The 27513-nt window shown below is 43.9% G+C and overlaps 1 protein-coding gene across 1 annotated transcript; it reads right to left on the bottom strand.

Annotated features, from left to right (window-relative positions):
* Positions 1–5294: 5294 nt before the first annotated feature.
* LOC119653975 lies at positions 5295–5823 on the bottom strand. Its single transcript, XM_038059136.1, has one exon. The coding sequence runs from the start codon at positions 5778–5780 to the stop codon at positions 5295–5297; it is 486 nt and encodes a 161-aa protein (XP_037915064.1). The 5' UTR covers positions 5781–5823.
* Between the last annotated feature and the right edge of the window lie 21690 nt (positions 5824–27513).

The following is a 27513-nucleotide window of genomic DNA, read 5'->3' as shown; positions in this document are numbered from 1 at the left end:
CTGTTAGATTCCCTTCTCTCCCTTTCTTCCTTTGCGGAGATTTTAGCCTCCCAATGCCCCACTAATCTAATCATTCTAGTCTTCTAATTCCTTCCAACAACCTCTCCCATTCTTCCCTTCTACTTTTTTCCTTTATGAACACTTGCTCTGCCCTGAATTTTAATACCACCAAAAACTTCTTGGGCCGCATTCTCCATCTCTTTCTTTCCAACCTCGGCCACCCATCTTTATTTCCTTGCACATCCCCGTTTGTCCAAACTGACGCTCACCATCACCCGCTTGAATTTGGAGCGGAGCTCCCTCGTTTAAACTCCAGAACCGAGCGTAAACCTACTAATTTCAACTTCTGCAAATCCAATTTTAACGGTCTGAACTCAGCTTTAGCGTCTTTCAACTGGGTACATATATTAACCAACTGAACATGTGATCAAGTTCTAAACACCTTTTACGATATCCTGTTCAATCTCCTCTATTTTATGTCCCTTCTTCCAGTAGGCAAGCAGACATTCGTTCCCAACTTGGTTCCCAACGGAGGTTCTTAACAACATTCGCCTGAAACATGCACTGCGGAAAAATTTTCGGGCTTCTAAGAATGACGCCGACCTTAGCATTGCACTCGCCCGAGATTATTACCCTGATTTGACTCAGGTACTCATTTCACAGCTGAGTCGACTGGTATTCGATGTCAAACCATGATACAAATTCCACTGCCACCAGTGAGATTTGAACCGCGACCTTCCGTACGATAGCCTTGTGCTCTAATTGCTAGCTGAGTGTATCCGGACACGCCTTTCTTAGATATTTTAATCAAACGTCAAAACGGGTAATTCTTTTTTTCTATTTACAGGAAACTCACCAGCACACAGCGGACAATCCCGGTCACTTCGTTCCATAGTTACCAGCATGATCCACTGCCTTCAAACAATCCCACTCACAGAGGAAGACTACCAGAGCGAAAAACTCTATATTATGGACACTGCAAGGAATAACGGGCATAACAGCACTACCATAGACATGACGATCAGGAGACAATCACGAAGGATAGAATGTAGTAATCTCACTACATTGTACACCCAAGAATCGACTTCTACCGCATTACAAAGATGAAGTGTCACCTTTTCAAATTTGTCCAACCATATAAAACGGACTTTGAAAAGGTTCGATGTGTAACTGATAGAGTCAAGTTGTATCTACCAGCTAAAATCCCAGCTGGCTAGATAAAAGGACCGCAAAACGGTAGAGGAGATGAGCGATATATATAAAGTCGCCTACTCAGATTGTCCGAAGGTGTATATCGGACAAACGAAAAGGCTGGTAACTACTAGATTTAGGAAGCATACGAAGGAGGCAAAGTTGGCTATCAAGTACTCTCGAAAACCTACAAAATCTATGGTGGCTAAACATATGGTGGAATGGGGCCATAAAATAAGCACCGACGATTTGAAAGTGTTAAAACAGGTAAGGAAAATTAACTAGCTGGACGCCTATGAAAGCTTATTCGTTAGCAAACAGCCGGTAGACACTAGACTGAATTCAGATCTAAGCAATTGCTATTCACCATTATTTAAAAAAAACTTCCAAAAAAAAACTAATTAAAAACCTCTTCTTCTTTCAGGATAGACAAATAAGTCTTTAAAATGTAATTAAATATTTTTTTTCTCAGGATTTATATATAAGTCTTTAAAAACTAATTTAGCCATAATTAGAATAGTATTATAGATTTAGATTAGTATAAATATAGCTAATAAACCCACTGATGAGCAGACTTGTTAGCACTGATGAAGGGTTGGCATTGATGGTGGTGGTTCCCGAAATATCGGTATTTGGAAAATAATTTCTTCTGCTCGGGCGCCAGTTACGGTGGACTTGCTGGATCTAATCAAAGTCGGGATACCGGAATCCCGCGCTTCGGGTACATCTTAAATGCAAATGTTCAATACACAATTTTCTATCCGTATATAGCTTCCTAATCCAATACAAAATCCTGTACTGTACTGTACATATTGTTATATGCGTTCTGGGTTCGTTTGGATTAAAAACACTATTTTCCGTTTTATTTACACACACACTTTATTTTACTGTTTCAATTTAATCGCGGTTATACTAATTTCGCACTCTCGGCGACACGTTCGCACATACGACATTCTCGCTCACCATTTTGCTTTTTCTTGCGCTTCCAAAATCACTCTATTTCTATTCGTTTCCGCAATTTTCTCTAGTCGGTATTTTTCTGCTTCAGCTGGTCGTCGCACAGTTGCTTCCAATTCCTTTTCCCGACACTGCATTTCTTGCTCCTGAACAGCAATCTCCTGTGTGCGTTCGACCACCTTCACCTGCATTTGTTCTGCCTGTTCGTGTGGAACTTGTCAAACCTGTCAGTGTCAACCCGATCCGTCAGCCCAGCGCCTGCTTTTGTGTTTAGCGTGTTTACGACACTACCCCCCCCCCCTTTAGTCCTTTCGCCCCGAAAGGGTGCCGCTTCTAATGTGTTGGGTCGTTAGCCGTATATGGTGCCAGACGGTCGATATGTACCACTTTCATCTTCGCTCTCGGTTTTCCGTGCCGTTGAATACGATAAACGACGTCATTGATGTGGGTAATCACCAGGTACGGCCCTTCCCAGTCCGCTTGTAGTTTCGGTGATAAACCTTTTTGTCGTTTCAGGTTGTAGAGCCACACCAGATCGTCAGCCTGGAAACCTGCGGTATTAGCCCGCCTGTCGTACCGTGTCTTCATGCGGTCGCTGGTAATTCGTAACCGTTTCCTTACCAAGTGGTGTACATAATTCAATTTGTTTTTCAGTTCGCTAACGTACTCCGACATGATGCCTGAATATCCCGGCGGTGTTCCGAATTTCAGATCGGCTGGCATCCGGATATTGTTTCCAAAAATTACTGTGTCGGGCGACTCCCCGGTTGTCGAGTGTTCTGCTGATCGGTAAGCCATCAAGAATATGGGAATATGGCGGTCCCAATCGCGTTGATTCTCGCTAACGACCTTGGCAAGATGGTCCTTGAGGGTCTTGTTGAATCTTTCGACCATGCCGTCCGATTGAGGGTGTAACGGTGTCGTGCGAGTTTTTCGAATTCCTAACAAGTTGCACATTTCGCTGAATATCTGCGACTCGAAATTCCTTCCTTGGTCCGAATGGATTTCGTTCGGGACCCCGTAACGGCTTATCCAATTGAACACCAGCTGTTCGGCAATCGTGGTTGCTTCTTGGTTCGGGATTGCGTATACTTTAGGCCATTTGCTGAAATAGTCCGAGATCACTAAAGTGTAACGGTTACCACCATTTGTTTCCGGGAATGGTCCTGCGACATCGATGGCGATACGCTCGAAGGGTACCCCCACATTGTAGAGCTGCATTTTTCCACGAGGTTTGTGTTTTGGGCTTTTGACAGACGCGCATGCATGGCATTTACGGCACCAGTCTTCAACGTCTTCTCGCGCGTGCATCCAGTAGAAACGCTCACGAACCTTCGCCGAAGTTTTGTTGACACCTAAATGTCCTCCGGTTGCGCCTTCGTGCAGTTCTGCCAGTACTTCCTTTACCCTGGAACGTGGAAGTAGTAGCTGCATCCGATGTTGCTGACCGTCCGGTGATTCCCATTTCCGTTTCAGGACACCATTTTCAATATGCAGGGAGTCCCATTGTGCCCAGTAGCTCTTCAACGTGGCGCTTTTGTCCGATATATCCGCCCAGGCAGGACGCTGGCTCTTTTCCTTCGCTGTAATGATTAAACCGATGTCCTCGTCGTCCAATTGAGCCTTGCGTATTTCTTCCGCAGACCATCCAATTTCTGGTTCCACCGCTAACGCGTTGACTTCGATTTCGGTCGCCTTGTGTTCCGTCTTCCAACAATGTTTGCAATCCTGTGGACAAGGCCGTCGAGATAATGCGTCAGCATTGCTGTCTACGATCACTCGCAGCCTTTTAGCTTCCATATGTGTGATTTCTATCGGAACTTCGACGTTCTGCCACTTAAGGAGTCGCTCTTTGAAGTCGAGTGAGAAGTCGTGCACTTTGAGGAAATCCATTCCGATGATGCATTCGTCAGTAATATTCGCCACTAGGAAATCGTGCCTGAATTCCAGGTCGCCAAGCTGAACCTTTCGGTTGACCTCTCCTAGTACTGGTATTGCTTCCCCTGTCGCTGTTCTAAGCACGTAGTTACTGGATCCAAATAACCTCACATTCGCTATGTCTGGCCTCAGAATCGACTTCATTGCGCCAGTGTCGATAGTTATAACTCGCCATTCGCCGTTGATCCGTCCGCTTAAGCTCAAGTCATGATCGTTTTTGTGAAGACGGGCGATTATGATGGTGTTGTCGTCGGGGCCACCGATTCTATTAGCCAACTTCTGCCCCACGAAATTGGCTTTTACTCGTTTCCCGCTTCCTCGACGGGAGAGGCAGAATTGCGCGCCGTTCGTCTGCGCATAGCTGCACAATGTTGGCAGAAGTATGCCCGTTGTGGCTTTTTACAGTCACGTTTTAGGTGACCCTTTTCTCCACAATTCCAGCATCTTGGTGCTCCTGCTGCCGATGACTCCTTTAAAATTTCGGCTCGTCGACACTCGCAGTCGTGAACCCGTTCTTCAGCTACCTCTCGAACTTTTGCAGCGGTTTTGCACTCCTCTCTGCTGGCTAGGTAGCGTAGGCTGTACGAGAGCGCCTGTTGGACAGAATTTCTCTGTTCGGCCATCGTCACGGCATGTTTCAGCTCGGGGTCTCGTAAAGCATTGATGAAAGCTTCGACTCCTTGCACGGTGCGGCTTTCCGGACTCTCTGGCTAGCCAAGAAGTGCCAGCCTCTCGATATCCTGGGCAAGTTCCTGAAGTGTTTCACCAGGCTTCTGCACTCGTCCTCGTAGCTGAGATCGATAGACGGAGATTAGGTTGCTGTCACCGTATCGAGTCTCCAAGGTTGTGATAAGAGCACCATAATGCTTCTGTTTCTCTGCAGGAAGTGTTTGGAGGATAGCGGCAGCTGGTCCTTTTAATGCCAATACCAACGCGGTCGCCCGCTCCTCGTCGGTCCAGCGGTTATGAATGGCGGCTGCTTCGAATTGCGTTTTGTATACGCCCCATGGAATTTGTTCGTCGAATATTGGGGTTTTCAGGCTCTTTACCGCTGCTCGTTCAATTGTCACGCTACCATTCTGCTGCATTCCCTCGAGCCGCTGGGTTAGTTCCTTGATTCTGTCATCAACTTCCTCCTTGAGCTGCAACGTTCGTTTGTCGACTTTCTCGATTTTGTCATTTAGGCCTTCTTCCGTTTTCCGGATTTCCTAGCGGACTTCGCAGAACCTCGAATCGATTTTCGCCAGTTGATCTGTAATAACCGTCGTCTTTGTTGCCTGCTCCTCGAATCGTTGATTCATCGACACAGTTTGTTCTTCGAGGCGTTGATTTATCGATGCTGTTATTGATGTTGATTGCTCCTCGAATCGTTGATTCATCGCTGATGTCATTGAATTTATCGATACAGTTTGTTGCTCGAGTCGTTGATTCATCGTCGATGTCATAGCTGACAGCATTTCCATTATTTTGTCGGTTTTGGTTGGCGCCTGCTCGGGGGATTGTTCAGTTTCCGAGTCATCCGATAATTCTTTCGCTTCCGGGAATTCGTAGGTATCCGGGTCGAATCCTTCGTTCGTGAGGGCTTCTATTAATTCCGCTAAAAGGCTGGCTTTATTACCTCGCGTCGGCAATCCTCGTTTCGCGAGCTCAGCCTTTAGCTCACTCACCTTAAGCGAATAAATATCTCGCGGCATTTCCGACTATTTACACTGCTCTGTTTTTTTTTTCACACAGTTCAGAGTCACTCACAGTCACTTTTTGTTTTTAATCCCACTTCTGACACCAATGTTATATGCGTTCTGGGTTCGTTTGGATTAAAAACACTATTTTCCGTTTTATTTACACACACACTTTATTTTACTGTTTCAATTTAATCGCGGTTATACTAATTTCGCACATACGACATTCTCGCTCACCATTTTGCTTTTTCTTGCGCTTCCAAAATCACTCTATTTCTATTCGCTTCCGCAATTTTCTCTAGTCGGTATTTTTCTGCTTCAGCTGGTCGTCGCACAGTTGCTTCCAATTCCTTTTCCCGACGCTGCATCTCTTGCTCCTGAACAGTCAGTGTCAGTGTCAACCCGATCCGTCAGCCCAGCGCCTGCTTTTGTGTTTAGCGTGTTTACGACAATATATATACGCGTATGTATATAAATTGATCGTACCCACATTTCCGAGTTACTTCGTGCACAAAAGCATACATTTGCACATATATAGCACGTATATTAAATACGGTTACACATCTATCTATGAATTAAACACTACTCGTAAACTTCATTAGCACGCATACACTATATACCTACATACCCACATGTCTGTTTTGAGTAATTGATATGACTAATAAACTAAAACAAGATAATTCTTTGCGATCCCATTCATATGAACCCACTTCATTGTGGTATTGACGAATTGATATGGGATGATGAACATACACGTTGTAGAGTGCACGAAATTCACAAAAAATTGCAAAGTTTCATCCGCTATAACTTTGTTAATAATAGTTGGATTTTCGTCAAACTACTGAATTTTGTACTTCTGGGATGGACACAAGGGGGATTGCTGGGTAAATTTCTAAAATGTGGAAATATACTATTGTGACGAAAATCATTTTGGAAAATTATGTGGCAAAATTGTATAATAGTGGGGCGAATATTTAGTTTCGATAATTGTTAACAATTGACTCTAATGTCGGCAAGAAAATCTTGTCAAAGACGCAAAGTAGTTTTTTAGTAAAGTATTTACATGCCTTTCTGGAAAGTTCCGCGTAGTATATAAGGGCCGGAAATCCGCTCAGAAAGTTACGCTGGTTCTAAATTTATAACAGATCGCGTCGGGTATGAATATGCTTACTTAAGTTCATCCTAACACCGCGAAATTTTGCAGCAACGTAGGCCATAGCATAGAGCATGATGCTACCAAGTTTGGTGGAAATCGCACTATTAGCAACAAAGTCATTATAAATCAAAGTTGTCGCTTCTTTGCAAATTCAAGAGTGAATGTGGATATTCTCACATAATATATGCATATGCACAAATGATATACTACTATAAAAGAAATACACAGAACCTTTTATACATGAAGCTTCCGGCTTCCAGACTTGTTTTTTAAGGTTTTGTGTGAAACACAACCTTATTAGAATCGAGTCGATGTCTATCTGTCCGTCTGTCTGTCTGTCTGTCTGCCAGATTCGATTTATTCGGAAACGGCTAGACCGATTGTCACAAAAATTGGTGAGAGCATGTGATCTGTTGTTCCCTTTACATACAGCACCATTTTGTGTTAAGTTTAAGGGGGCTCGCCATACATGTGAATGGAGGGTACAACATTTTCTTTCATAAAATATGGCCAGTGGGGTATTAAATGAAAGGCCTCAATTAGTATTTTTTTTTGTTTCCATATTTGATATCGAGTGAAACTAAGGGGAGTGGGGTTCTAAATAAAACCCCCAAATATCACTGGATTGCGCAGCACTAAACAAAAACCAGTTCTATAACTTTAATATAAGCATTCATTAAACACTAAATTATACAACCGTACTGTATAATTAATTATAGAACAATTCCTTAATTAGTACAATTACCCTATATAACGACGAAACCTATGAGCGATAACATGATCGTCAGGTTGGGCATAAAATCCGGCTCAATAGGTTACGGTGGGCGGATCTCTTAATTCGCATGGATGAGGACGATCAAGCCCGGAAAGCCTATAAGGGCAATATCTATGGTAGAAAAAGAAGACGAGGCAGACTTTGCCTGACATGGAGCGATGGCGTAGGTCAGGACGCCAGACAGCTTTTAGGAATATTGAGTTGGTGGACCTCGGCGCAAAACCGGGTTGTCTGGAGGTCCTTATTAAGGCAAGCCTAGATTGGATACCGGTTGTTGTAACGTTGATGGTGATGATGATCTGTATATCACCGTATGCTTTCTTAAGTCGTAGACCTTAACCTCGCTCACTGATTGTAGCCACGACTGAGATTGCCAAGCTTCACAGATCTCGTATTTCGTGGCGACTGCATCCAAGTCCTTGCATTCTATCACCACCGAATCTCTGCTCATTTTGATGGCCGGAGTCTCACCTAGTGACATTTCGATTTTTTTCCGTAGCAATCACCCTTCTGCGTACATTTGATACGCGTGACATTACCACTCAGTTCAGTCAGGTAGGTATCTTCACACGCATATTTGATATCGGGTGAATCGTACGAGAGTGATGACCCAAAATATGACCACCAGAAAGCGTAACAGGTCTCGTTCTCAAAACCTATCTGACCGAAACATCTAAAGAAAAAGCGCAGTGGTTTATTTAACCAAAATCTAGGCCTCAAAATTTACCCCTTTTCGATATCTGCACAAATAAAGTCAATAATAAAAATATTAGCATATTTTACATATTTAGCTGGAAGCTCCCCTTAAGTTCATGCTAGAACTATGGCACTTGCATAAAGGATAACATAAGGCATAACTTTGCAAGTTTCAAGAAAATCCAACTATTATTAACAAAGTTATAGAAGGTGAAACTTTTAGATTTTGTGTGAATTTCGTGTATTCTAAAACGTGTGTGACGTCATCATAACATATCAATTCGTCAAAACTTTAAATTTTCATTGTACTTTGAAGCTGCGTGCCGGCCGCAGTTTCTCTAATCCGCGTTCCGGACGCAAAGGAATTTTGTTTCGGCATTTATTCCCGATAACGTGTGGCGTACCACAGGGGTCTCTCTTTGGCCCCTTGCTGTGGTTAATTATTATGTACGATGGAGTGTTGACCCTGCGCCTTCCTAACGGCGTGACAACCATTGGCTTTGCGGACAATATCGGGCTAACAGTAGCTGCGAAACGCTTAGACGAGATCAAAATCTACGCAAATGAAGCGATATGGGAGATCAATTTCTCCGCATTTGTCCCGTTAGTACCTAGCACGTAATATATGCATACGTTATGTGAGAATATTCACTTTCGCGTGATATTGACATTCAGTTTTCAATTTTCACAGGAGCCACAATTTGACCTATTATAATTTTGTTAGTAATAGTCCGATATATAACTTTATTTGAATAGATATCGGTATGGAGGGTAGGCCTAGGCGCCATGTAGTGGCAGCCTCTTGTTTTCTTTTCAGATTGGCTCTTGGGTTGGTTTGGTGAACGTCCCCATCAAGCTCAAAGTTCCCTTTTATGTAAATTCACCAAACCAAAAAAACACTGAATGCCATCACTTTAAAGTGGGTAGTCTGATATGCTCAATGCATATATTGTACAAACTACGTACAAATGTAACTGTTCTATACTCAAATGTTCTTTTAATAGAAATATGCAAAACCGTTCGTACTTGGAGCGCCGAACTCCCGTTTTCAACTTGCTTTACATATACTCGTATACTTTTAGTGAACCGCCTGTTTCCTTATTACATGAAGATTTACTAATAAAAGGTGGTTATTTAAAGAATACTATCACTTTATATTTTTTTAAATATGGGGGATAACTTTTTTTTACTTATCCACATTGTGAACTTGGATTTTATATACCGTTTTCTTGTGTTTTGAAAACTATAGTGAATTTATTTGTGATAAAATATTTCATAGAGTATGTAAATTAAATTCTGATCATTTTTACGTTTTTACGTTTGGTTATATGTGTATTGGCAAACAAAAAGAACACCGATTTTAGGATAGTTTCAAGCAACATGCTAGATATTGGTACCCACACTGGAAAGACCAAGGAACTCGCAAGAGCCCTCCGGAAGGCGAAATGATATATGCGCTTAGTGAATTCTTCAATAGGGTTATTGGGGAAGCCAAACCACCATCTGAATGGCAAGAAAGCACGACCGTTGCAATATGGAAACAGAAAGGTAGTCCAGCATAGTGTTCAAATTACCATCCGATCCGGTTGTTGTTCCATATCATGAAGATTTTGGAACGCAATCTTGATAACCATATTCGCGACATTGTTCAAATAACCGTGAATCAAATCGAGTTTGTCAAGAACTCCAGCGCCCTTTTTAAATTCTTTTTGGATCTAGAGATTTGACCGTGTACCACACAAACTCATCTGGTACGTTCCGCGGCAAAACTTAGTACCAGAAGAACTCGTGCGCTGGATAAAATTACTCTACCACGATCCGAAAAGCAAAGTTCGTAGTGTGGCGGATGTATCAAAACCGTTTCGTGTCTCTGCCTGTTCATCTAATAAGCGTCCTCCAACCACTCCTCTTTGTTTTTGTTGTGGATACTGTTACACGGTACATCCAACGCCCAGCGTCCTATACACTGCTTTATGTATATAGTTAAAAAAACCCACGGGCCCTCTTCCCGCCAAATCAGACCGAGGGCGACCAACCTAATAATGGGCTGAAGGCAACATCTAAAGGCCCGTATCACAGCGATTATGCATTTCAACACAGTGTTTGCGACCATGCGAAAATGTATTGCTACATCCCGCTTGTCGCAAACACTTCAAGCAGTGACGCGGTGGACATAAACTTCAGAGGCATATTGATGTAAATCGAAAACGGTACGAATCAACCCTAGAGCCCACTAAGCCAGACTGTTACCGGACAAGACTCTTCGGACTATAGCACAGGTTGTAAGGATAACCGGTTTTTGCATCTCTACATAGTCCAGCCCTAACAACGAGTGTTTCCAGCGATTTATGTAAATTTTCCCATACTAATTCCGTCGCTGAAATCACGACTGGGACTATTTCGGTTTTTTGTAGTCCCCAAGTCTTCTTCATATCGTCCGCCTAAGGGTCGTAGTTCTGAATTTTTCCATGCTGTTTTTCAACAGTGTTCCTGGCCAAGGGTACGACTACATCGATTATGAAGCACGTTCGTTCTTCCTTGAGAAGCAGAACTAAATTGGGTCTATTGTCGTCGGTGGGAATAGTGTGATCCCACAGTAGTTTGGCCCGATCATTTTTCAAGATTCTCTGCGGAGTATACTTATTGTTACGAATTTGCTTTTACGTAATCCCGTCACTATCACCAATTGTTACGATTTCCTTTACGTAATCACACCGCTGTCACCAATTGTTACGTTCTTCGCTATTCGTACTCGTCACTAATTACGTTACTTGCTTTACGTAGGCTCGTATCACTGGATTGCGTAGTACTAAACTATAAATGGACCGGAAATCTGCCCTCAAAGTCAGTCTAGTTCTAGAGGCATGAAAACACTTTACTAGAAAACTACTTTGCCATCATCTGTTAAAAATTATCATAACTAGATATTCGCCCTACTGAAATAACCGTGAATCAAACCGGATTTGTCAAAAACTGCGGAACTACTGACGCAATACACGCTGCACGGTTACTCATGGAGAAACACCGTGAGAAGCATCGCCTTCTTTACATTGTATTGCTGGATCTAGAGAAAGCGTTTGACCGTGTGCCACACGAACTCATCTGGTACGCTTTACGACAACAGAAGAATTCATGCGCTGGGTTCAATTGCTCTACCCCGATCCAAAAAGTGAAGTTCGAAGTATGGCGGGTGTATCAAAACCGCTTCGTGTCGTTGTTGTAGTTTATCAAAGAAGCGCCCTCCCACCACTCATCTTTGTTCTTGTTATGGACACCGTCACACGGGATATCCAACCTCCAGCACCCTACACACTGCTTAATGCAGATGATGTTTCGTAGCATCTGATAGCATAAATGATCTTGAGCAACTTGCCCAAAAATGGAATGATCGCCTCATGCAACACGGTCTCAGATTGAATCTAAACAGAACTGAATTTTTGACGACTGATCCCAATGAAACAGGCACAACCACTGTCAACGGCAGTGACCTGCCCAAAACTGAGCGATTTAAATACATCGGGTCAATGCTATCAGCCAATGGAGAACTGGGTTATGAAATTGCTTAACACATTAATGCAACCTGGATAAAGTGGCCTTTCACAACTGGTGTTCTTTGTGATGTTTGATTGGAACCCATATTTGCTTTCATGCAAAACAAAACCACAGTGGGCTTAGAGAGTCGCCTTGGAAAATGCCACGCCTGATTGGTATCTCTCCTGATGTTTGTGAGGGCATTATCCCAGGCGACTCTCTAAGCCCTCTTTAGTTTTGTTTGGCTTTGAATCCACTATCCCATCTTTTGCATGAAAGCAAATATGTGTTCCAATCTGAGTGAAATTATGCGGTGTTTCCAGCGATTAATTAATTGAAGTAATAAAAACTTGTTGTTTCTTTTTCGTTGGTGTGGATATTTATTCTTGCAAATACCGATATTTCGGGAACCACTTGTTCCCTTCATCAGTGCTAACAAGAAATATCGGTATTTGCAAGAATAAATATCCACACCAACGAAAAAGAAACAACAAGTTTTTATTACTTCAATGTGTTCCAAGTCAAGCATGGCATATTGTCGAAATGTACATTAAGCCATTTGATGTACATTGCTGACATCAAATTTTATGCCAACGACGAGAACCAACTTCGTTCCTTGCTGGACATTACCATCCAGTTGAGCAGGGATATCGGCATGCAGTTGGGTTTGGATCATAAAACAATTGTTCGGGGAAAACACACCGACAACGAAGGATACAGCCAAAATAACATCCGAATTGAGGGTATGGATTCGGACGACGTCTACAAATACTTCGGCGTATTGCAAGCAACAACACCCGCTGTGGCAATTATGAAATCTAAGTTGCTGGGGGAATTTGAACGGCGTCTGGATCTTGTCCTTAAAACTTAGCTGTATGGGAAAAATAAAATCATGGCAATCAACACCTTCGCCATTCCCGTCCTTCTGTACACTTTCGGTGTGATACAGTGGAGTAGTACTGATTTAGAATTTGTCAATAGACGGGTAAGGGTAGTTCTTGCAAACAACAACATGCACAATAGAGCTGCCGAAAAATTGAGGATCACTATCCCACGTCATCAGGGAGGAAAGGGGGGGGGGTTTACTTGATTTAAAAACGTTGCACTACAATCAAGTGCATTCTCACATCGATTGTTTCGCTTTCTCTTAAGTTTCTGACAGTTTTTTAATAATGTAATGTGTAAAGTAACGGTTCTCAAGAAGAACTCCATCAACAGTTTCTCGCTACTTGCTCTCCATAAAACGCTAAACCTATTCTGATCCTCCTCCTCTGTACATTTTGATTATGTCACTAGAAAATACAAACTGAATGTAAGTATTCTTGTTACGATATTAAATATATGGTTCTGCAATTTCGGACCAGGCTTACTTAATTGAGATTGACCCCATTTGAGGACGGGCTCGAAGCGTGAAATAAATTCTGCAACCTCGTGGACGTGGACGTTTGGAGCAATATACCCGCCCATCTATTTTCTTTTCCCAGGAACTGTCATACCGCCTTATGATGCTAGTTGCCTAGTTTCAAGTTATCACTTCGCCAGGGGGTTGGAACTGCGTACCTTCCTTCCAACTTTTGATAATGATTTCTTTTGGTACAGCTCCTCAAATGCCTGATCATCAACGAGATCAGCTTACTCAGAGGCATATTCTAAACGCTCTTAACCCTGTATCCAATTCCTCGAACGATATGTGGATGAGGTAAATTGCGAGACGGAAGACTTTGCTGATTCTGACACTATCCACGACAGTCTTGTGTTTTGGAGTAGGAAACTCCCTATGGTTTCTACTCCCCTTACTATCAACTGCGGCAAAGTATTTAAACCCAACAAAATAGGGATGTGCAACGCATATTTCGTTACGCTCTAGCTTCCTTGATCGACGAGAGATCGCACCGCAAGTTTGATAATGACTGTTAGAAGAATTGTACTGAATCTCGACAACTCTGAGGAGTTCTTTGCATGATGATTGACGCTGCCTGTGAATGAATGACTCTCCCTACGAGGTTTTACCGGATGCAGAACAGTAAGATGCTGTTTCTTACAAATACCGCACTTGAGATACTTGCGCATTCTGCAAAGTTCTCCTTTCTTGAACTCATGGGAGGCACAGTAAATACACAAAGAATGGTGCCGAAGCAACTTTCCCTTTTCAAGGCTATCTGCCAATTTTGGACATCCGGAGGCAACATAACTTCTCACACAGAAAAAATCTTTAGATATGACGATTTCTCCCCACTTGAGCTGACGTGAAGTGTGACGATCCCATAAGCAAGAAAAAGATGCATAAAATCTTTTTCTTGCTTCTGTGGTCGTCATATTGTTACAATCCACTCATCCCTCCCTAACCGGAAGACATTACCACATATCTGTTCTCAAGAGACTGGTCACCTCATCAATTGTGACGGGAATTTTGGGATTTCGCAATGCCGTATCAAACTCCCTACGGAATCAAGCATCCATCTTTCGTGTCAGGATAACAGAAATAACATTTTATCCTGCCTTGGAAGGTTCTGGACCACTGATTGCATTATGTCCAGGGCGTCCTTAAGGTTATTTCTGTGGGATTTGAGGGAGGTCAACAAGTGCCTGGATTTCTTTCTCTATCAGGGCCATTCAATTTCTGTACCATCGATCAAACAGATCTCATGGTTTAGCATAATTTTGCACATAGATTCCTAGGTGATCTATCACCCGCTTTGGAGCATTACCAATATCGGAGCGGTTATAAACCGAGCCGAAAAGACTTCTGAACGACTCATGGTGACTAATTTCTCCCTGAAACCCAGGGATCTCTAGCACTGGACGACAAGGTCTTGGCCGATAACCCCGATTCCAGGAAGGCGAATTCTCTATAGGAGGGTATACGTTTATACTTTCAGCAATCAGTGGCCTCTGTACACCGAACCTTAGTTGGGGATGTGGTACTGCGCGCCCCCAATCGTCATCGCCTTTGATCCTGTTTCCGTTAAAATTAGCACTCGAGCCTCTGGCATCCAAATGATTTCGAACCTCATTGCGGTCTAATTTTGTCGACTGCTCAACATTATACCTCATTTCTTCGAGTCCCCTGAAGGTTCCCTTTTCATCTAATTTTGGGTTATTACTGATAAAACTAGTTGGTCATTCTATCACTGCAGATATTCCTTCCCCGTCGATCGAACCAACCTATCACCAGTCCTGTCGAGAAATGGGCAAGGGTTCTTGACGCATGGATGGTGTAAGGACATAAGCGGATTAGTCCGAACAAAATAAATACGTGTCCTCACGCTAAATGTTGGCAACCTAACTGGGAAGACCGAGGAACTCGCAAGAGCCTTTCGAAAAATGCGCATTGATATCTGCGCTCTGTAAGAAACCCTATGGTCTGGTGCCAAAAGCTGCGACATTGAACGCGAACGCAGTAAAAATGGCTATAAACTTCTCTATTTTGTTAGCCCACACTCTCAATATGGTGTTGGCATTGCCATCTCATAGGGTTTCCGTGATGCCATTAAAGATGTCGAACGATTTGATGATCGGCTGATGAAGCTCACCATTATATCAGCTGATCGCACTATTCACTTCTTCACCGCGTACGCACCACAGACAAGTCGACCTGATGCCGAGAAAGACGCCTTCTGGCAACTTCTCGATGAAAAGACTTGTCACGTGCTTGCCGACGATTATATAATCATTGCCGGCGACCTTAATGGTCATGTGGGTGAAAAGGCAGATGGTAACAGGTGCCATGGGGGAAAGGGGTTCGGAGCGCGCAATGAGGATGGCGAGCGTATAATCGATTTTGCGGACACCCATGACCTTATACTTATGAATACATGGTTCATCAAACGATTGTCTCACCTTCCTACATTTTGTAGTGGGAACAATAAAACGCAAATCGACTATATTCTCATAAGACGCCAACATTTTACCACTGTCACTGCTGCAAAGTAGAGAGAGACCATCGCACCTGAACATCGGCAGTTGATTGCTGTCCTGCGAATTCGAATTAAGCCACCACATCACGAAACCTAACCAGGGGTATACTGGTACCATGGGAACCGGGATAGATCCTGGACTCTCATACTTCGGGTGAACTCCCGCTGCATGTGAGTACAGCTCGGTTGTTTACGGTAGACCCCCTAGCGGGAGTTTCATGGGGGGTTATGCTCAAGCGAGAAGAGACCTTCGGGCTTTGGCGTGGTGTTGCGTTTCAACACGGGTAGTTCGGTAGAGATTTAGGTATGTCTTACATCCACCAGTATGAGTGCTAAGCCACGCACTTGGTATAGACTGGTACCGTTGTTGCTTGTATCAGCGGGGCTTTGATTGTGGTCATAAAATCAATCCGTGCCCTAAGAAGACCGTGGAATTAAGTCTTCCAGACAGGTGCTCACGGAAAACCCTCAAGGACTTAACTGTCAGCGCGACAACAAACTCGAGGAGGCAATAAAACGAATGAAATCGGGGAAGCCACAAGATCTGACGACATCGCATCTGAGCTCTGGAAAGCGAAGAGCTGGGACTCAACACTGGGAGGGAAAATGCAATGGCCTATATGCAGCACTAAGGTCACACAATCAAAGGAGAATGCAGCGCTGCTGCTACAAAACTTCGATATGCAGCAGTAATGTTGTAGAATCAAAGGAGGTTGCACCGCTGTTGCTGCAAAACTTCGAAAAATACAACGGCTGATATGAAAGACTAATGCAAAACAAGTCAAATGAGCCTACACTGTTGTTGCTACTATACTTGCGGAAAAGTGCAACGGCCGTAATGCAATCAAAGAAGGCGATATGCAGCATTAACGTAAGACAATCCAAGGGGGTTGCACCGCTGTAGCTACAAAACTTCGAAAAAGTGCAACGGCTAATATGCAACACTAACGTAACGCAATCAAAAGAGGCTGCAGCGCTGTTACTACTAAACTTTCGAAAAAGTGCAACGCCCGATATGTAACATTAATGCAACACAAATCAAATTTTAATATCCACAAACACCAAGTTATAAACACTTTTATTTTCACTGCACTGCATCATCATCATCATCAATGGCGTTTTACTCGAACGCGGCCAAGGGTTCGCAATGCGCTGTATATAGCAATCGAAAATAAAGTTATACCAATCGCACAGTAGTATTAACGGAATAAAAATTGAAAGAATAAAAAGTAATGAAGGGGAAATTTGACTTGCCCAACTGCACTTATTTAGAAATCCGGACGGTATCCGGCTCGAAGGACCAAAAAATGTTCGTGTGGCGCAGCAGGGTTAGCAGTGTTAATTCGACTGACAGATGCCACCACCGGTATTCTTCGTGGCGTAGTAGTCCTTGGCAACTATAATAATTTAGGTTGTAAACACGTCGGGAAACCGGAAGCTCGGCGCCTCAGGTATGAACGGTTTTGTTTGTTTCTTCTGTGTGTATATTTAAGTGCAGAACTATCCCATTTGTCCGTAGCCCTTTATGTATATGCATTTAGCATGTCTGACTACCCACTTTAGTGTGATATTGATATTTAGTTGCAGTAAATTTACACGGTGAAGTTAACTTTAAGCTACTGTAACCTTGTTAGTAATAGTATGATTTTGATCAAACTTGGGGATAATATGACTCATATTACATTCTATGCTACTGCCAATTTTATAACTCTGGGATAAACTTAAAGGGGGTTTTACTCAATTTCCCCGAAAATATAGTAATATACTATTATTAACTTAATTTGAATGGATATCGATATGGATTGTATTTTGAGACCTGGGGAGAGAGAGGCAGCTTCATAATTTTTTTTCAGATTTTTCGGTTGGGTAGTTTCTGAGAATGAGTCCGTTAAAAAAAATCATCACTTTCCACCCCTCCCACTCTCCGCCTTTCCTACGAATCTCAAAACTTAGACTGGCTTCGAAAAGTACTAATCGAGACCTTTCATTTAATACCCAACATGATTATATTAGGTAAAAAAAATGTACACGCTCCTTTTGCATGTATGGGGACCCCTGTCTAAATCTTAACGTAGGAGGATATCAGTCACTGCATGTCTGGGGGTCCACAGTTCCCACCTTCTCACCAAATTTCGTGCCAATCGGTATAGCCGTTTCTGAGAAAAGTGCTTGTCGCAGACAGGCATACATTGAACCGATTATAATAAGGTTTGCAAAACAAAAATGATTCAATATGATTATTTAAGTTGCGAACCACCGACCGGGCAGGTCGTTTTAATTTAATAAAGAATGTTCATTTTAATTCTATTGTAAAATAATCAAAAGATTTTATTTTGTATTGTATCTAAAACTAAAACAATAATCATAAATACAAATCGTTCAACTTATCGGGTTTTTGATGGACGTTTTCATTCAAGTTGATCAAATTGGAGGATCTAAATAAAAGGAGGACGTATTGAGCAAAACGTCATCAAGCAAACAGGTGTGAATAGTTCTGAAATAATTCCTGCGAGCTGAGAGAAACAATTATGAGAAGAACGAATTTTAAGAGAGTGACAAGAAATTCTTAAATTGGTGACCCCGTAAGTGCAGTCAGTGTTTGTCTTCCCGTGCGAAAAGTGGAATTGGATCAAGCAAAATGCTTCAAGGAGTTAGCAAATAGTGCAAAAGTATTACGACAAGTGTTTCATCACAGTCAAGTGCAGCGTACTCCGCATATGTTGATTCGTCCTTCGTACCATTACGATCAATTGAATCGACGAAGAGTCAACTTTCTGCTCCATTTCTTCAACAAGGGCAACGCTGTTTTGACCCCAACCATCAGTGCAATTGATTCAGCAGATTTTCATTTCGCCTATTCAGGATCAATATTCAGTGCAAATGTTTTTACAAATGCAGCATCAGTATTCGAAACAAAACCATTGTTTGGGACAACAACTTTAAGTTCATCGCCTTCGGTGCCGTTGAACTTTTCAACGGCCGCAGCAACTGGCTCTTCTACCTTGGACTTCTGTTACACCATGGCAAAGGCTCTTGCTTACTCCAGACCCCAATCCAATCGGATCACCTCATCGTCTCAGGACGTCTGTAGATCCAAGAATCGTCGACGGAGCCGGTACTTCAAGAACTTCGAGAAAAAGTTTCTAAGTTGTAAAAATTTGTATTGGTTGATATTGATGATATATTCCTTCCGTGTCCTGAATTACTAGTTAACGTGAAAGCATAAATAAATATAGAACCGCCGCTGGAGACGGCGACGATTTTTTTTCAAATTCGCCGTTGGAGTTCCGCTCTGGTGGTGAGTTTTCTATTTTTGATCTGTGCGTCAAGCGTCCGCTCTGGGGTGCATCGGTGGATTTTGCTGAAGTGTGTTTTTCTTTCGTCTTTCGTACGGGAATTTAGGGGTATGGTCTGCCGTCGTTGAATTAGGGTCTGTTCAAATTCGGAACAGTCGCGTCGTTTAATTTGGCTATTGTCATGTCTTTGGACAACAAAGACGCGGAAAGCCCATCGGACCCTCAAGTGACCGCCCTCGCTGTGTAGGCACCCGGAACTGTGGTTCGTACATCTGGAGGCATAATTCCAGATGTTCGGAATCACAGCGGACTAGACCAAATTCAACTATGCCTGGATGAGGAGACCATCCTCCCGGTGGCAGACATCGTCAAAAGGGCATCCTACAATGTACTAAAAACGGAGCTAAATAAGCGCCTGTCGGTAAGTGAGTCAGCTAAGCTGGATCATTTGCTGGCAGGTTTGACGTTGGGCGATCGAACTGCCAGCCAATTGCTTCGCGAAATGAGGCAATTGGGTGGGAGCAAAATCGACGACGACTTGTAGAAGTCGCTCTGGCTGCGATGACTTCCGGTTCTTTGGGGGCGCTGGCGGCTGCGGATGATACGTTGCATGAGGTGCACGCGGGTCCCACGATAGCGGCCGTTCAGTAGCCTTCAGAAGAAATAGGCGAACTGAAGCGCGAGATGGCTGCTCTTGTGGCCAACATGGCGGAAATGAGGGCAACGCTGGACGCTCAGCGTTCGGGCAGTAGGTCGCGAGCACTTCCGCCATCTACCGCCCGAAAAGGGCGATCGGGTAGCAAGTCGTGAGGAAAGCCTACTGACCCAAGCATTTGTTGGTTCCATTGTAGATTCGGCGAAAAAGCTACCAGATTTACGCTCCCATATAAATTCGCGCCTACCTCAAAAAACTAGCTCCGCGGGGGTACTGGCTACGGCCACCCAGAATGTAGCGCCATGTCGTCTAACAATTTATGACCCCCTCAGCAGGCGGAGCTGTCTTGTTGATAATAGTGCGGAGATTTCGGTTCTTCTCGTACCCCGGCACCATCGGCAATTCCCACAATCTTTAAAACTTACGGAGGCAAATTCCTCGCGTATTAATACCTACGGTTACAGGTTAGTGGACGTGAGTCTTGGCTTGCGTACGACATTCCTGAGGCGATTCATCCTGGCGGATGTTAGTTTTCCCATACTAGGCGCAGACTTCTTGTGTCACTATAGGTTGCTAGTGTACTTGCAGAACAGGTCCCATATTGACTCCACAACCAATCTTAACTCGTCAAGTAGGATCTCATCACACGATAGACATTACTGACTCTCGTCTTCGGGCACTCCTCCAAAAGTTCAGCCAGATTACTACCGAATGTAGTCTCTCTAAACCAGTGAAGCACAATGTGCAGCACCACATTAACACCACTTGTTCCCCGATCTTATCGAAGGTGCGTCCTCTACCACCCCAGAAACTGGGTATTGCACGGAAAGAATTTGAGCAACTTATTCAACAGGGTATCTGCAGACCTTCAAACAGCTGTTGGTCTTCCCCACCGCATATGGTCCCTAAGCCAAATGGCGAATGTGGGGATTATAGAAGGCTAAAAGCACAGACTGTTCCTGACCGATATCCCATTCCACTGATCCATGACTTTGCACATCATCTCGCAAACTGCCGCATCTTTTCGACCTTGGATTTAACCAAGGCGTATCACCAAATCCCTGTAGCTCCAGAAGACATTCCAAAGACGGCAATATGCACACCCGTTGGACTTTTCGAGGTCATGCGGATGACTTTCGGGTTTTGCAATGTGGCGCAAACCTTTCAAAGTTCATTCACTCGGTCCTGCAAAACCTTGACTTCTGTTTCGTGTATTTGGATGATGTTTTCGCTTCTTCCTCAAAGTCTGAGCATTTAGCCCATCTAGGGTGCATTTTTCAACGTCTCCTTGAGGCCGGTTTAGTCCTAAACATTGATAAATACAAGTTTCTCCAGACACAGGTGAGATTCCTCGGCCTTTTCATTCCCCCTGACGGAATACAGCCCAACCCAGATAAGGTGCAAGCGATCATAAGCTTCCCGCGTCCGAAAACTGTGAAGGGGTTGTGGAGGTTCTTGAGCATGCTAAACTTTTATCGTCGTTTCCTGCCCAAGGTTGTCTAACAACAGTCCGTTTTGAGCGTGTACTTGTCTGGCCCCAAAACAGAAGATACACGAGAGGTTGTTTGGCCTGAAGAGGCTGTCCGCGCGTTTGACAAATCCTGACAACAACTGGCTGATTCTACACTCTTGGCACTTCCTCAAGAAAACTTCTCGGCTATCGCCAAGGCGAAGGAGGATGACGCAGTACTTCCGAGCCTCAAATCCAACCCCAAATACAAATTTTGAGAGTTGCCCATCTTCGGCTCGAACCTCTCTCTCTGCTGCGAATACTCGGAAAAGGGGCCCTGGCCATACATTTCGACCACCTTTCGCAAGGAAGTGTTCCACGCGGTTCACGACTTAGTGCATCCAGGCATCAGGACAACAAATCGGTTAGCCACCGAGAAATACTTCTGGCCCCCATGAATAAGGACGTCAACTCCTGGGCCAGAGAGTGCATCGCATGCCAGGCATGTAAGAAAAAAAGTCGGCTCATTCGCATACATTACCAAACGGTTCCACACCTTACACCTCGACATCGTAGGCCCTTTGTGAGACTCGCACGGTTTCAGGTATTGCCTCACGATCATCGACAGGTTTACACGGTGGCCTGAAGTACTACCTCTGAAGGACATTACGGTGCAATCTGGTGCCGAAGCCCTCTGTCGAGAGTGGATACCTCGCTTTGGGGTCCCTGCAGTGATTATCACTGACCAGTTAATGCAATTTGAGTCCACCCTTTTCTCGGAGTTACGCAAACTCCTGGGTTTTAAATGCCTGCGGACTACGGCATACCACCCGCAATCCAATGGGATGCTGGAATGTTGGCATCGGACGCTGAAATCCGCCATTATGGCCCGCGATGATCTGTCCTGGACTCAAGTCTTGCTTCTCGTCCTACTCGGCCTAGGTACAACTCGCCGACAGGAATTTGCTGCCAGCCCCGCAGAGCTGATATACGGGGAGAGCCCAAGGCTTCCAAGTCTCACAGACTCTGGATTGCTGCATCTGCTGAGAGACAACCTCTACCGCCTTAAACCCACACCTCCCACCCGACACACATCCGCACCGGCCTGCGCTCCCAAGGAACTGGACACGTGCATGCACGTCCTGGTCAAGTTGGATGCTGTCCGGAAGCCGCTGCAGCCTCCATACGAAGGTCCGTACCGTGTTCTCGAGCGGGGAGAACATTTCTTCCAGCTGGAGATCGGGGAACACAAAAAGGCGGTTGCGCCCCAAATCAACGTCGCATTCGCTTCGCCGAATGATGGGAAACGCGGTTCCGGGTTCAATCGCTGAAAACTCTAGGTTTCATCTGGGGGCGGAGTGATGTGGCGCAGCAGGGTTAGCAAGTAATGTTGCATTCTGAAAGAACGCGGACACGCGAACAGACTATCACGACCTCCGTCGAGCGGAGGGCCTACTAACTAAAAACGACGAGAAAATGCTGCCACCACCAAGCATAGACAAGCCGTTTGCATGCATCCAACCTCTTAAATCTGACATAGAACTATCTAACTCACTGTATGCGTGAGCGTTCACGGTTCCCAACTTTCCTCCAAATTTGGTGTGAATCGCCCAACTTTTCACCAAATTTGGTGTGGTCTCCGAGAAAAATGCGTGTGACAGACAGATAGACAGACAGACGGACAGACAGATAGTAACCCGATTTTAATAAGGATTTGTTTTACACAAAACCTTTAAAAAACAACCCGTGCAATTCATCGGCTTAAACATCATAAGTTGCTAAATATGAAGTCCCCCCCCCACCAACTCTAAGCGGTTCATCAACTTATGCTCAAGGTGTGGGGCAGCGAATCAATGCCTGACGACTGGGAAATAGACATTATCTCTCCGATACACAAAAAGGGGGATATCATCTGCTGCAGTAATTATAGATGTATCACGTTGCTGAGTACGATCTATAAGATATTCTCCGCTATATTGCTAGGCCGGATAGCCCCATAGACCCAGAACATCATCAACATTCTGACCGACGCCGTATTGATGAAATAAAGATCATGTAAGGTAGACCTAAAGCGGCGTCCACCTATTTGCCAAGCCTTGACGAAAAGTCTCAAGCACAAGCATGTGGACAGGGTGTTTCGCTTGTTGGCAAAGCCTCAACAAACTTGTGGACAGGATGTTTGGCTTAGGATGTGTACTTTCGGTAACACTTAGCGCCGCTCCGATGGAGTGTTGGTTTTTTAGCAAAAATCAAAGGGTGTGACGATATGAAGCAGCGATGTAAAATGCAGTGTGTGAACGAACCTTGCCGACTTGGAACGAACTTTGCCGACGTGGAATATTCATTGTACATTGCAGTTGCAAATGAGTTGCAGCAGAACACTGAATCAAAAATACTTTTACTGCGCGATCTTTTTCCACTTACCCAATGAAGTATATATTTATAGCAACGCACTGCTGTGCTTGAGACTTTTATTCGTTTCACTGACCTTGAGTAAGTGGCTTAGATCAATCACAAATTTTCTAAAAGGCTCATGCGCGAAAATAACGACCAAGCTTCCTATAGAGGAATTTTGAAGTACATTCGCTCACAGGTTCCATTAAGATCAATTGCTATTAATCCGAATTGAGTGATACTGTTCCATATGCACTGCACACCCTCAGCGCGATTGGCCGGTATGCCGAATTTACCCTCCTTTGGTTTATTATGCAGGATGAATTTCACCACCCCTGCGATAAGTAGCCGGCGACTAGATTTTGACCCTCCAATATTTGGCATCATCCATGCTCGAGATGAGCTAGCCGGTACTACCATTTCGCGCGCATAGTCCAGGCACTCCTTAAAATGCAACTTGGCATCAATGATTACCCTCAAGTATCTAATGATCGATTTTGAAACGACCTCGTGGTTACCAGCTCGGATTTTGATAGTATTGTTTTCCCTGCAATTGGTAATAAAGACTGCCTCCGCTTTATCGCCCGCGATGTCCACCATCACCATTTGTAGTCATGCTTTCGTAGCATGAATGGTTTCACTTCCATACACTTCCACGTCCTGGCGGTGTTTCGCAACTACTACCATCGCCGGGTTATCTACAAAACCAACCAATGTTGCCTCCTTTGGAACGCAAATTTGAGTACTCCGTTATACATTATGTTCCACTTCCGCTGTCACGACATATTCCTTCGGCCCGTCGTACCTAAGAAATGTCTCCGAGAGGTAATTTTCGGTTATCCCGGTTAAGTAACCAAGGATACCTAGTTTAGCCAGAGAGTCTTTAATTCAATCCCAGTTGGCCGAGTTAACGGCATTCCTGACATCTAGCGTCACGACCGAATAGCACTTACCGGTGGCCGATGCCTCCCGAGACAGTTTCACGACCGTTATTGTTACATCGACTGGGGACCGCGCTCTGCGAAACCATGCCGCTCCGATAGATCACCCGCTAGGTCAAGGAACAGAACTAGTTTGTTGTGTATCACCCTCTCTAATATCTTCCCTATAGTGTCTAAAAGTCAGATAGGGCGATATGAAGAGGGTACGCCAGGTGGTTTTTAGGACTTCCGTAGCGAAACCAACCTCTGCATTTTCCACGGCGCGGGAAACATTTCTTTACATTATGCACGATTCAAATATACTTATAAACCATGTGGACCTGATTTTCGTGGCCACTTTCAGGGCTTTTTTGGTAATCCTGTGCGTCTCATTGAACAAGAGTGGGGCGCGTCATTTTGGGGTGATTTTTGTCCACAAATCTTGCTCATTACAACTTTGCCCGCAACGTCTCGCGGGTTCGTATTTGCCTCAAGGCACAAGTGCTTGTAACAATTCCGCTTACTTTCCGTAAAGCCTTCTTAAGGTTACTTCGAAGGTCGCCGTATTCTTTCGCAACGGCTTTTGGTCTGACTTCCCTCTTGTTCTTTGGCAAAGCCTCTTCTCTCGCAGACACGATGCTCTTAACTATGAAATTTGTTGGTTCCGCCAGTAGTTTGGGTTCCTACTGTGGTGGAACTTCCGTTGTGCATTGTAGAGTTGCGTGTCTCAGATACCTACTAACATAACTGGCTCACTTCACCCACAATACCATTCCTCTCGCCAACGGGGGTACTAAGGAAGTCGGATCAACGATCGAGTCTAACCCTCTACCGCGAAGGGGGGCCGCATCCGGCTAGTACGGATTTGGCCCTTGGTATTCGTCACTCGATTTCCCAGTCAAAATCACTCGCGTTTAAATTGGAGGCAATAATTTTTGGGCTGCGATTTCTAGCGTCCAACACCAAGCCATCTAGCATCTCCTCATATCGCGCTAATATTACACTTGGAGGAGCGTAACAGCTGTAGCTATGCCTATTGACTTTTGTCCTTACAAAGCCCTTTTCCCGAGAATGCCATTGTTTCGTGAATGGCTTGCCATCCGCATACTCATATCGATGCGTTTCCAGATGAGTCTTTCACCCTCCCAAAACTTAATTTCTGTAAGGTTCGCAGATTACTCGATGACCACATTCGACTCTCAAATGGTTTCCGAGAGCAAGCTTTTAAGTGCCTCGCAATGGTTGAAGTTGATTTGTGTGAACCCCGTTTAGGTCTACGATTCAACTCCCACTACATGTTCTATGCACCTTCTCGACCTATCGTGGTCACTAGTTCGTGTGGCTTGCAAATATATGGAGCAGAATCCTCTCCGGTAACAGTCTCTCTTAGTGGACTCTACTCTTGATTCGCACTGTCATTTTAGGGTTTTGTGTGAAACAAAACCATATTGAAATCGCCATTGCCTCCCACAGTGTATTGTGGTGTACCGTTACGGTCATTGAATGAAGTGCTCTAACACATTTCAAGGCCTTGATCCAATATGGATTGTTGTGCCAACGATTATTATTATGATAATTTATGATTTCCATTTCATGCTTTTCCGATTGCTGCTTTATACTCCATTATTAGGATTTTGTGTAAAGCAAAGCGTTGTTAAAATCGGCCTACTGTCTATTATATGTTGGTCAATTTATGTCTTGCATCCACTTTTTTCGGAAACCGCTGCACTTGAGGTGAAATTTGGTGAAAGTATAATATATATCTACAATGAAATCATATACAGTCAGTGCACGGGATTATTTTGTGTGGAATTTAAGCAGGGGACCAAGAAAGAGAGGGTGTAAAATTTATTTTCTCTGGTTACGAGACAGGTCTCAGATTTAATATTGGTTGCAAAGTAGGGGACAATCAAATAAACCCTTTAGAAGAGACTAATAGCGACTATACAGTATCTGCCTATTGAATTATTAACGCTAAGAAAATATCCACCCAACTTCAGCGGCAATAACAACCAAAGTTAAACGCAATGTCTTAACATGTTGTAACTCCACCCCCCTTTTGTGTAAAATAAAACCTTATTAAAATCGGTTTACTTTCTGTCTAGCTGTCTGCCACACGCATTTTTCTCGGAAACGGATATATATATTGACACCAAATTTGATGTAAAGGTGGGAACTGTGAGTGCTCACGCATATAGTGAGTTATATTATTCTATATTTAAGTGGACATGCAAAAGAGAGGTGTACATTTTTTTCACCAAATATAGTCGTCGTCGGTTAGTACGTTCCGAAGCCGGTCTTAGTTTTGACGTTTGTTAGAGAGGTGAAGAGTGCGGCAGGTTGAAAAGTGATTATTTCTTTCACGGACCCATTCTCAGAACTCAGAAACCCAACTGCTTGCCTAGGCTATATTTTTGATGCCGATATCTATTCAAATAAAGTTAGTAATAGTATTATATATTACTATAATTTTTAGAAATTGACTGCGAAACCTCCTTCAGATTCGTCGTAGAATCATGAAATTCTGCAATAGAACAGTTACATAGAGCATGATCCTACAAAGTTTGGTGAAAACCGCACTATTGCTAACAAAGTTTTCTTGCTAAAAAATCCAAGTCTCCGAGGAATACACAAGGACTGGCAAAATCATTATCTTGTACAGATCTTTGACCCTATGGTGAGACGTTTCGAATGGAACAGTGTTTGTAAGCTGAAAGAGGTTCTGTTGACTGCTTACAACCGAGCGCGAATTTCGTCGTTGCAGCTTTTATCGGTTGTGATCTTCGAACTTTGTCCCACTTCTCTTAGACCGTAGTTGATGTCGAATGGTCTCGAGAATGATCATGTTGCTTTCATCTGGCCTCGCACGTTGATCAGGGTCAGCTTAGTCAGTGTTATTACTTTGTTGGGATACCGAATTTTCTCATGGCCGTGTATAGTTTTACCCTGGCTAAGCTA

Source organism: Hermetia illucens, chromosome 4 (genome assembly GCF_905115235.1).
Source record: "Hermetia illucens chromosome 4, iHerIll2.2.curated.20191125, whole genome shotgun sequence".
In the NCBI taxonomy this organism is placed as follows: domain Eukaryota; kingdom Metazoa; phylum Arthropoda; class Insecta; order Diptera; family Stratiomyidae; genus Hermetia; species Hermetia illucens.
The sequence above is the reverse complement of the archived record's forward strand: the minus strand, read 5'-3'. Positions and strand labels throughout refer to the sequence as shown.

Coding starts and splice junctions, on each gene's coding strand:
- LOC119653975 (XM_038059136.1), bottom strand. CDS start 5,780: ATGCCGCGAGATATTTATTCGCTTAAGGTGAGTGAGCTAAAGGCTGAG.